Source organism: Rhinatrema bivittatum, unplaced genomic scaffold (assembly GCF_901001135.1).
Source record: "Rhinatrema bivittatum unplaced genomic scaffold, aRhiBiv1.1, whole genome shotgun sequence".
Taxonomy (NCBI): Eukaryota; Metazoa; Chordata; class Amphibia; order Gymnophiona; family Rhinatrematidae; genus Rhinatrema; species Rhinatrema bivittatum.
In genome coordinates, this window is record NW_021821331.1 from 70,252 (window position 1) to 82,235 (window position 11,984).

The following is an 11,984-nucleotide window of genomic DNA, read 5'->3' on the forward strand; positions in this document are numbered from 1 at the left end:
GTGTTAGGTCAGGGCAGTGCAGGAATACAAAAATGTACCACCCACCAATGCTGTACTGGTTTATTCCTGCTTGCATAAAAAGCAAGCGACCTCTAGTATCTTTCCTTTCAATTCTCTTAATTTTTTCAGAGTAAAGGCCCAAAGCCTTGGCTATGGAATCTTAAAAGATCATTTTCGTAGCGTATCGCACGCGAAAAGTCCCTTTTCGGGTGCGATGGCTAGATTGGGGCATTGTCGGGGTGGACGCAGCGGAAACTTCATTGGCAGCGAAAAGGTAAGAACCCTTTTTGCTGCCAGTAGCATGCCCAATAGCCCCACCTTTTACGATGGCACTATTGGGTTCGAAAGCCGGCAGCGATAGCACTGCCGGCTTTCACAGGCCCACCCCCCCGCTTCACCCCCCCCCACCCCCTGTTACCGCCGGATTCTCTAAGGTCTGCAACCTTAGAAAATCCAGGCCTTAGAAAGTAAAGAGAGTAATTTCCAGACTCTCTCAGTGGTTCCCACTCATCTTTAGTGATTTTTGTATTTATTCACTCTGTGTACTTTTTTCTTGTGGAAGCTTTTATCCACTTTCCCTAACCAGAGAGAGGAATAAGAAAAGAAAATTCTTTGGTCATCTTGGTGTCTTTTAGCCTATGGCGGGAGTGGCCAACCTTCCACATGGCAAGATCCACAAAACCAGAATTCACAGAGGCAGAGAGCCACCATTCCTCTCACGAACAGAAGAGGAGGAGGGGGCAAGAGAGAGATGTCCCTGCCCAAAAGAAAAGGTCAACAATCTTTCTCTCTCTCTCTTTCTCTCATAAAGACACACATACTTTCTCTCTCTCTTTCTGTCACAGATACAAAGACACATACATACACATTCTGCTGTTGTGCTGCTGCTCATGTGCTTACTCAATGAGTGCTCCCCACTTCAGTATTATTGCAGTTCATTTTTAACTGGAAGATGGTTTCAAGTTGAGAATTCATACAATAGCTTTGGTGAAAGACTCAAACAGGTGTGCATAAAAGTATTCTCTCTGCTAAACTCTTTAATATATATTTAGCTCGTTTGAGTAAAGTTTTGTATCAGTTAGTACATTTTTACAAAATATACGCTGTTGTTGTTTTTTCAGGTGGAACAAGAAACAAGTACTATGATCCAAAAAGTTATTTCATGTTTAGAAAAGATACAGGCTTGGATGTCAACTAGTCAGCTGTTTTAAATTTTAAGAAGGCAGAAGGCATGGTGATTACCAGAAGTTCACAAATTGTTCCTGGTCCAGGAATAGTATTTAATGGCACACTAATTCCTTCTACGAATACAGTTAGCAATTTAGGATTCTTGATGGAGTCTACCTTATCTTATGTTGCTCATTTAAATAAGGTCATAAGAGTAGGTTTTATAAATTGCGGCTTTCACACCATCTTAGTTTTATATTACCAATCATTGATTTTAGGATGGTCATACAAGCATTTTTATTGATAAATGTAGACTACTATAATACACTTTTGATTTGCTTGTCAAAATATCGGTTAAAAGCAGTTCAATTACTGCAAAATGCAGTGGCCTGTTTGATATTTGTATACAATGCGGAATCAAACTAGAAAGTGAATGCTGAACACTCAGTATATGACCATTGACCTTGAATATATGTATGAGGATTTTGTAAACCGTTGTGATCATCTCTTGGAACGACGGTATATAAAACGCCCAAACAAATAAATAAATATTGCGAGGTAAGTTGAGTGATCATGTTACCCCGTTTTAGAGAGATTATATTAGTTGCCAGTAGAGCAACAAATACAATTCAAAATATTGGTATTAACCTTTAAAGTTTTAAGAAATGAGGGTCTGCCATATTTGTCTACTGTTATAAGAAAATATGAACCAAAACGTTCGTTGCACTCTGAATCTGCTTATCCGTTTTGTAATTCCATCCCCTAAGGAGGTACATTACGTGGAGACGCGGGCATGAGCATATTCAGTGATATTCCTGCAGTTAAGGGATACTTTACTGTCTAATCTAAGATTAATACAAGATTTAAAACTTTTTCGGAAGCAATTGAAGGCCCATCTGTTTATGGAGACATTTAGGTAAAGGGTCGTGACCGTTAAGAACCACCCTATTAGAATGATAGTTTGTAATATTTTAAGATATTGTTATATACATTAGTTTGTGAAAATTGATGATTTATGTGTTAACTGCATACTGTTTAGTGCAACAGATTTGAAATTAGCAGTTTATAAATTTTAATAAATAAATTCTGTAAAATTATTGCTGCAAGGGTAGCATTCTCTGAAATGCTCCCCTGTTCCACATGCAGATCCCCCAGAGGCAGGCAGGCAGGCAGGGCTCCGGAGTCTCAATGCAAGGATGAGACGATGGTGCAGGGAAGAGGGATTCAGCTTTGCTAGGAACTGTGCAACATTTGGAGAAAAGAGAGCCTAGTCCAAAAGGACAGGCTACACCATAACCAATTATGGTTGCTGGCGCTGACCTTTAAAAAAGAGAGAGAGCAGCTTTCAAACTAGAAGAGGAAAAAAAGCCGACAAGTCATTCACCAGCATATGATTCAGAGGGAGGTATTTTTGAAAGATACTAAGAGGAGTTAGCACTGTTAGGGATGGCATATAGTCCAACAGAATAAAGATCCCACAGAAGACTAAATGCAGAATCTTTATGGATGGAAATTCCATATGTGATGGAGAAGAGTAAAGTGGTGGGGATATACTACCATCCACCTGACCAAAATAAATAGACAGATGCAAGGTTCCACATCAGGAGTCACCATTCAGGAAAAGGATCTAGGCATCATCGTTGATAATACCTTGAAATCTTTTGCTCAGTGTGCAGCAGCCAAGATAGCAAATGTAAGGCTAGGAATTATTAGGAAAGGAATGGAGAATAAAACATAGAATATCATAATGCCTCTGTATTGTTCCATGGTGCGACCTCATCTTGAGTACTGTGTGCAGCTATGGTCACATCTCAAAAACTGATATAGCAGAATTAGAAAAGGTACAGAGAAGGGCAACCAAAATGATAAAGGGGATGGAACGATTCCCCTATGGGGAAAGGCTAAAGAGGTTAGGACTCTTCAGCCTAGAGAAGAGGCGGCTGAGGGGAGATATGATAGAGGTTTATAAAATAATGAGTGGAGTAGAATGAGTAAACATTAATCGGTTGTATACGCTTTCAAAGAATACAAAAACTAGGGGACACATGACAAAGTTACTAGGTGACTGAGGGGGATATGATAGAATCCTTTAAAATCATGAGAGGTCTTAAATGGTAAATGTGAATCGGTTATTTACTCTTTCGGATAATAGAAGGACTAGGATACATTCCATGAAGTTTGCAAGTAGCACATTTAAAACTAATCGTAGACAACTCTGGAATTTGCTGCCAGAGGATGTAGTTAGTGCACTTAGGGCCGGATTTTAAGAGGTACGCGCAGGCATAGATTTGTGCGTGCAACCTAGCGCGCACAGATTTACGGAGCGGCCTCGGAGGAAACTTTCCTTCCGCCCCCCCCCCCCACCTTCCGCTCCCTTCCCCTACCTAACCCGCCCCCTAGCCCTATCTAAACCCCCCCCCATGACCTTTGTTAAATAAGTTGCGCCTGCCTTTGGGCAGGCGTAGGTTGTGCGCACCGGCCGAGTGCCAGCACGCGATCCCCCGGCACGGCCGCTGTGCCAGAGGCCTCAGTCCCGCCCCGGACCTCCACACCCATTCCCCGCCCCTTTTTTCAAGCCCTGGGACATACGCGCATCCCGGGGCTTGCACGCATCGCCAGGCCTATGCAAAATAGGCTCGGTGTGCGCAGGAGCGGGTTTTTGCGGTTACGCACGTAATATACACGCGTAACCCTTTTAAAATCCGCCACTTAGTGTAGCTGGGTTTAAAAAAGGTTTGGATAAGTTCTTAGAGATGTCCATTAACTGCTATTAATCAAGTTGACTTAGGGAATGGCCTCTGCTATTAATTGCATCAGTAGCATGGGATCTACTTTGTGTTTGGGTACTTGCCAGGTACTTGTAGCCTGGATTGGCCACTGTTGGAAACAGGATGCTGGGCTTGATGGACCCTTGGTCTGGCCCAGTATGGCAATGACTTATGTTATACATTTAAAGTAATAAGAAAAAATATTTTTTATTCAATGTAATTATACATTGTTAACCCAGTTTATAATTCAATGTCATTATACTTTGTTAAACCCAGTTTTGTATCCAAGTTTGATCATCCTGGTTCTATGTTAGGCATTCTCATGTCATCTTTATTGTTGCAATGTGAACCGAAGTGATTGGTAACTTTGTTACCGGAACATCGGTATAAAAGAGTGCCAAATAAATAAACAAACAAACAAATAAATTAATAATTAAGCTCTGAAAGTCGTTGCCAGAGGATGTGGTGAAAGCTATCAGTGTAGCTGCATTTAAAAAAGGTTTTTATTAAGGTGGAGTTGCAGAAATCCTCTTCTTATCTCTGGGATAAGTAACATAGAATCTTATCTACCCCTTGGGATGCTGCCAGTTACTTGTGTCCTGGATTGGCCACTGTTAGGATACTATGCTTGATGGACCTTTGGTCTGATCAAGTATGGCAAATCTTATGTACTTATGATGGAATGCTAACAAACATTAGGGAAGCTAACACATTTGGCAGCACAGCAATAATGGGAGATTTCAATTACCTGAATATTGACTAGGTAAATGTCACATCAGGACAAGCTAGGGAGGTAATGTTTCTAGATTAAATAAATGACTGCTTCATGAAGCAGCTGATCCAGGAACCAATGAAACCTAATTCATTTTAGGCCTATTTCTTACTAGAACACAGGATAATGGTAGAGGGGCTGCTTGCCAACAGTGATCATAAATGTAATCAAATTTGATTAATGACTGGAGGGAGGATATTAAGTAAATCTATTGCTCCAGCATTTAACTTTCAAAAGGGAAACTTTGATAAAGTGAAGAAAATAGAAAGACAAAAGGTGCAGCTACAAATATTAAGAGTTTATATCAAACATGGACATATTTTAAGAATACCATCTTAGAAGCCCAGATCAGATGTATTCCATGCATTAAAAAAAGAAGAAAGGCCAAATGACTGCTGACATTGTTGAAAAATGAGGTGAAAGAGATTATTTTAGCCAAAAGAACTTCTTCCAAAAACTAAAAAAGGATTCAGCTGAAGAAAATAGGAAAAAGTATACGCATTGGCAAGTTAGATATAAAACAGTAATAAGTCAAACAAAAAGAGAAATCGAAAAAAGCGGACCACAGAGGCAAAAACTCATAATAAAATTAAAAAATATATATCTGCAGCAGGAAGCCTGCGAAGGAGTTAAAGGAGCCCATAGGGAAGACATGGCCATAACAGAAAGACTAAATACATTCTTTGCTTCAGTGTTTACATGTACAATCTGTTCACATGTACAATCTGGGAAAAAAAACGGCTTACCCTGTATTGTAATGAATGCTGCTGTTCTCACCTCCCCCATCTCATTGGTGGCCTTGCATTCATACAAGCCTTCATCGTCCTTTTTCACTCGTTCAATGATTAGGCTGTTATTGACCAGCAGAGAAATCCCTACAGTAGGAATGTCAGGTTCAGCATGTGAGTATAGCACAGAAAATCCTGGGCAAAAATCTATACAGTTTTACAACTCCATTCTATTATTATTCAGACCTTAAAATTAACCAGATATCTCCGTAGTTTATAATCTGTGATGGAGAATAAAAAGCTTGGGGGGGGGGGGGGGGGGCGGGTCTTACTGAGCTCAAAAGGTGAAATTACTTCTTACCTGATAATTTCTTTTCCTCTAAGGAAAGCAGACCAATCCACACTGGTGGGTTATGCACTCCTACCAGTAAACGTAGATCAGACTCACTGATGTGACGGACATATAGCTCTGCCCCGACATCACCCTGCCAGTACCTCTAGAAAATCTAAAAGTAGTCCACCAATTAGACTTGAACCATGATTCTTAACAGCCAACGAACCATCAGCTTCCACCTAACTTGGTGGTACCAGATTCAGTACAACTACTAACTATAAGTGAACAAAACAGGCTGGTTTTCCACTTATCAGGGTTCCAAGTGATTCGGTCAATGAACACTCTGCATCGTCCCTGCAACCAGGACAAACTGAAAAGACCATCAGTAGGCAGCCCAGAGCAGGCTTGTGGATTGGCTTGCCTTTCTTAGAGGAAAGGAAAATATCCGGTAAGATGTAATTTCACCTTTCTCTGCACTCAGGCAGGCCAATCCACACTGGTAGGATGTACCAAAGCTACTCCCTAAACAGGTGGCAGCTGCCTGCATCCTCGTCAACACCGCCCTCATGAGGAAAGTGTCCTCTTGAGCTTTAAGAGTCAAGCGGTAATGCTTGCCTAAAGCAGATAAGAAGGACTACGATGCTGCCCAGCAGACCTTGGAAAGAGACACCAATAGGACTTTCACCCATGGCACTCCTGCATCCACCTAGGCTATTGTGATAGTGTCTTTAACTCAACAGATCACTGTTACCTTCATTTCTTGCTCTCCTTGTCCCTTTATCTCATGGATGATGGACAGGCGATCAGTCTTCCATAAGGAATGGTAACATCTAGATACCGAAACAGATGTCACTTCACACCCAAGGCACCTAGCACCCAGTATTCCTGCTCAACTCTGATCCTGCCCAGCGCTGCAGGGAATTAGACATTCAAATGGCACTCCAACCATTTTCTGCAAAAAACAAAGAAAGGCACATGGCACAAGAGAGCTTGTAGGTCAGAATACACCTCTCCAAACATAAAGCAACCAGGACAACTGTCGCGATGGTAAATAGCCACAAGAAAATAACACGCAAAGACCGCAAGATGGACCCTGCAAAAACCTGAATACCAAATTAAGGTCCCAGGATGGTACTGGGAGACGTAAGGAAGGCCCAAGGTCTACCAATAATATGGCCTCCATAACATGCTTGGTCTGCCATCTAAACCATCAAGGTGTTTAGTGTCAACCTCAACCAATCCTTCCTGTAGGAATTCCAAATCAATGGAATCTCCACTTTGAGAGGGTGACCTTCGCTCACGCCACACCAATATTCAAACACTCTCCAAACCTATATAAGTCAGAAATGTAGAAAACATTCTTGGTCGGAGCAATGTGTTCACTACTATTGGAGAACAGCTAATCCTCTGCAGTTGAGCTCTCGTAAGATCCAACTGTAAGACCGAATTGACCCAGATTCTCATGCATAGACAATCTGGTTTGATTGCCAGCCTCAGGAACTGATGACCCGCGATCAGTGGAGATCTAGGCACCATGATTTCCTTGGCCAATCCGGGGCCACCAGAAGCACAAGACCGAGATGACTCACAGCACTCTGCCGAACACTGACCAGAGAGGGAACACATACAGCATTTTGCCCCACACCATTGTTGAACAAGAGTGTCAAGTCCCAACATCCACAGGCCCTTTCTGTGATTGCAGAACTGTTGCATCTTCGCTTTGAAGCAAATCGCCAACAGGCCATATATGGTTGACCCCATTGAGAGACTATGAGCTGAAAGACCTCAGCTCCCACTCTCTTGGATCTAAGGCATATCCACAGAGAAAATTGGCTTTCCCATTGTCCATACCGGCAATGTGAGAAGCTGATACTGTCTGAAGACATTAGTCTGCCCATTCCATGAGCGCATCTCCACCGACACCTGGTGATCTTTGGTTCTGCCCTGACGGTTGATGTAGGCAACTGTTGTGGCACTGTCTGACCCCACAAATATCACTCGTCCCACCAGCCACTCAGCAAATTGCAAGCCCGCTAAGCAAACTGAATAAATGTCCAACAAATAAAGGTCCACTGCCTGTCCTTGGTGGGCTACAGACCGTGCTACTAACTCCTGACAAGGAGTCCCCCCAATCCTGGAGGCTCACGTCCATCATGAGCACCAAACATTCTGGGACCAAGGGTACCCCCCTCATGAGATGCTCCTTTCGCAGCCATCATCACAACTTCACGTTCATCTCCTCCGGCAAGAAGAACCTCACTGCGAACTCCTGTAACTGTGGGTTCCACCGTGACAGAAGAGCCAGCTGAAACGGACATCTATGAGCTCTCGCCCAGGGTACCACATCCAACATCACCGTTATGGCCCCTAAGACTTACAAATCTCCACACCACTGGACGAATGTTCAATCTCAAGGATTGAACCTACATCTGTACTCTCTCGAATACGTAGCTCTGGTAAGAAGACCTTGCCTCATGAGTCATGAGTCCAGGATCTGTGTCAGCTGCAAACTACAATGGCTAGATTCACTATCCAGCCCAGCTCCTAGAAAAGGTGAATCAATCTGTGAGATGCCCCTTGACTCTCTTCCGCACTTTTGGCTCGCACTAACCATCTGTTCTGGTATGAATGAACCAGAATACCTTTTTTGTGGAGGAATGCCGCAACTATCATCATGACCCTGTAACAGCCAATTCTCCTGTGCCTCTAGGCAGCGCTGTTCCAACGCCTTGCTTCCATCACAGCCCTAGCGATCGCCACGGCTGGCTTGCCCTTATATGGCAAAGTGCACAAACAGGAAGCCCCCTTAATCTGCTAGAACCCTGCTGCCATTACGCCTCAAAATGGGTATCTCATGCCTTGGTAGGGAAATACAACTGCTGCCCGGCTCTCCGGTGCACAATTCAAGGCTGCGGGCTAACCGCTCAACTGCATGTTCGTTCACGCAGAAGTGGGCTAGCACTTGTGCAAGTGGCCTAGTGCACATACCTGCATGCTACTGCGAAACTTCTCCTAGGGTGTGCACGATTGCCCGGGAAACACAAAGCCGTGGTCTACCACGAGTTTCGGCAGCCATCTTCTCAGCATGTAGCTCTTTCCCCAACAGGTCCAGCAGCGCAGGAAATCAGACACTTGTCCCCCCCCCTCCCCCGTCGACCGGCCAAATGCCGCAGCGCCACCACACACACCTCACCTCCATGGGCCCCGACCAGCAGGGTGAGAAGTGTACTGCTGCGGGTGGGCGGGGAAACGGCCTGAGGAAAACAGAAGTACTCTTTTTACTTTAACCCAGCCTTTGTCAGCAGGAAGCTTTTTCGGGCCTGCTAGTACAGGGGGAAAGAGCAGAAGCCTTCACTGTGTGTGCCCCCTTCTCCTGTCTCTCCCCACTTTTTATTGAGCTGAAACCCAGCAAAAAAAAAAAAAAAAAGGCCTTGGTTCAAATGCTCAACTGAGGCGGAGCACCAGACTATGATCACCTCAGGAGATTTGTGGTTTTTTTCTCCTTTTCTTCTTCCTTTGTTTTTGTTTCTTTTTACTGAAAACAAGCTATTCTCACAAGGGGAGATGCACGTCCACCACCCGCTGGAGGCAGAGAATACTGGCAGGCTGATGTTGGGGCAGGGTTGTATGTCAGTGACATCAGCAAATCAGTTGTCTCCATCTGCTGGTAGGAGTGCATAACCCACCGGTGTGGATTGGCCTGCCTGAATGCAGAAGAATACTATTTTATGGGTCAACCACGACTGAGTCTAGTACTCTTCTTAGGGAGTTACCTAACGGCTGGTCCCAGAGATTCACTGGAAGATATCTAGTGGCTGGTCACAGAGATGCATGGGAAGCAGCCCTTAGAAGCAATTCTACCTTACTAGAGTCCATGAAAACACAAGTGCAATGCAAAGGGGATGCAGAAAAAAAATGAAGGCCTTGTATCACGGTACCTCGAAAAGATCCAAATGGGAAAGCATAAGAAAGCAATTAAAAATAAATTACCATTAGATTATTTGGATATTGTCTCATCAGGCAAAATCACACACCCTCCTCTTTGTTTCATGGCAGCCCTGACATACTGTTCTGTCAGCAATGACTACACAGCTGTCACTTCTGATCAGTCAGCATGGTGCAAACCGTGATTGCTGCTAGGTTCCGTAACCTCCTCCCATAGAAACATCAACCATAATTACCATTTGATTACTCAAAGCACCGTACACATCTAAGGAAGAAATCAAAACATCCAACCGCCTCTCAGGTACAGGTTTTATGCCCATTTCAATATTTACACAGTGTATGACATCATGTTTTTTTATTCCTAAGTTACAGCAGGGTAGACTCATGCACTCAAGGATATGGCTTGCCCAGAGTCACTCTCAGAGTTAGAGACAGGGCTAGGAACTGTACCAACTTCTATGCCCTCAACAGCAGTCCATGTTTTCTTCCAGAACGACACAATGCTGTACCCCAATTCTGAATCAACCTGATTTTTTTCTCATTTAATATTATGGCTAAATCACATATTCTTCAGTAGGACACAAAATCCTTTGATAATGATGATCCTACTATACATGAAATAAATTCACAAATTTAAATGCAGTATCTATAGTGTACATATGGCGTCTCACAGCATGGAAAGAAACGCATGCATCTTGGCTGTGCTGCAAGTCAGCATATTGCTTTTCTTGTGTTCAAAACAGAAAAGTCCTTGTGGGATTTTCTAATGTCAACGAATACAGAACATCCACTACTCAATAACCCTTCTGAAACCCTCATTTCTGCAACAAAATTAATGCCATACTAGTTTATGCTAATTATATGGACAATGTTGATTATATGGACCATGGTTTTCCTAGGCAGAACTTTCTCAGCAGAGATATTAAATATTGCGGGCATCTCTTTATTGGGGGTTCAAGATTATTATGGCCCAATTACTAACGCCCTCAAGGTATTGGCACGGAGTCAGGTCTTGCTACTGCCCATGTACAACACTGGATAATTCACTCCTAGAGTTGCAGCGTATCCTGGAACTCACCCGAGGCAGGCTTCATTTCATATCCGTTTTTCAGCCAGGTGATGGTGGGAACAGGCATTCCGTTCACTACGCATTCCAGGTGGAGGGTGCTGCTGCTGTTCACCTCCTGCTCTTCAAGCTGCTGCACCACGTACGGAGCTCTCTTCTCTGTGGGCACAGGAAACAAAAGGCACGTTTGTTCCTTTCTCTGGAGACATGGAAGCATTTCACTGGCTAAAATAAATCTGAGATGCTACAAGCAACTCAGCTTGGAGCTCTGGACAAGGGACCCTGTCTGGGCATAGCACCTAATGCAAATCTTTTCAGTGAACTCATGAAGGCCGCCATCTTTTTCATGGCCCTTCTGAACTTCCTGTGTAATCTGATGCATCATTTCCTGTCTGTTTTGATGCCTTCAAGTTCATGTGCTAAATAGAAAGGAAGCAACGAACTAACTACACAGCTGGTTCAAAATAACGGTGAAGGTGGACAAGATCACGTTCACCACAAGGAGAGGACTCAAAAGCTGTGGCATTCTGCTTTTCTCTTCCTTATTCACTTATTCGTTTTAATAATCTGAAAATATGACCTGGTGATTAGTGGGATCACATCCTATTAGTTTGTGTTGTCTGATATTCTAGTCTTCAGGGCACACCTACCCGGTCAGGTTTTCAGGATGTCCACAATGAATATGCATGAGACAGATTTCCAATGAAGGCAGCGCATGTAGATCTCTCTCATGCATATTCATTGTAGATATCCTGAAAACCTGCCTGGGTAGTTGTGCCCCGAGGTATGGGTTGATTGATATCCCGATGGGCAAAAGCCTCCTCTGGCCCTGTTCAAGTTGAGATTCGGTGAATATCTGTCCTGACTGCGCTCAGATAATCACTCAGCTTCAAGCCGGTTCATCTCCGTCTCCGATCCTTTTCTTTAAAGTGTGGACATCCTCAGATCAATTTGAATTTAGGAAAATGTCTGAAAATACCGCACTGACATAACTGAACAGGGCAACTGTGGCAATTTGAGTTGCACGACGAATAGCTTGGGTTCTTTGGAATGAATCTGCAGATCGATTAATAAATTCAAGGCCCCCAGCCTACTTGCTCAGATAGAGATGCAGATTAAATCTGAAGAATATGCAGCTTCTGGTCCTTGCCAGAGCCGAAAATCCTCAAGTTTGTGAACTGTTCCCTTCCCTATTCCAACCCCA

General features: G+C 43.5%; 1 protein-coding gene across 1 annotated transcript in view; it reads right to left on the reverse strand.

Moving 5' to 3' along the window:
- Positions 1-10,939, reverse strand: part of LOC115082599 (vascular endothelial growth factor receptor kdr-like) — a gene marked incomplete at its 5' end in the record, with an annotated part of 78,539 nt that extends 67,600 nt beyond the window's left edge. Inside the window, 2 exons of the mRNA XM_029586813.1 lie at positions 5,454-5,582; positions 10,793-10,939. Coding sequence (XP_029442673.1) covers positions 5,454-5,582; positions 10,793-10,939 — 276 coding nt within the window. The remainder of the gene's footprint in view (positions 1-5,453; positions 5,583-10,792) is intronic.
- Between the last annotated feature and the right edge of the window lie 1,045 nt (positions 10,940-11,984).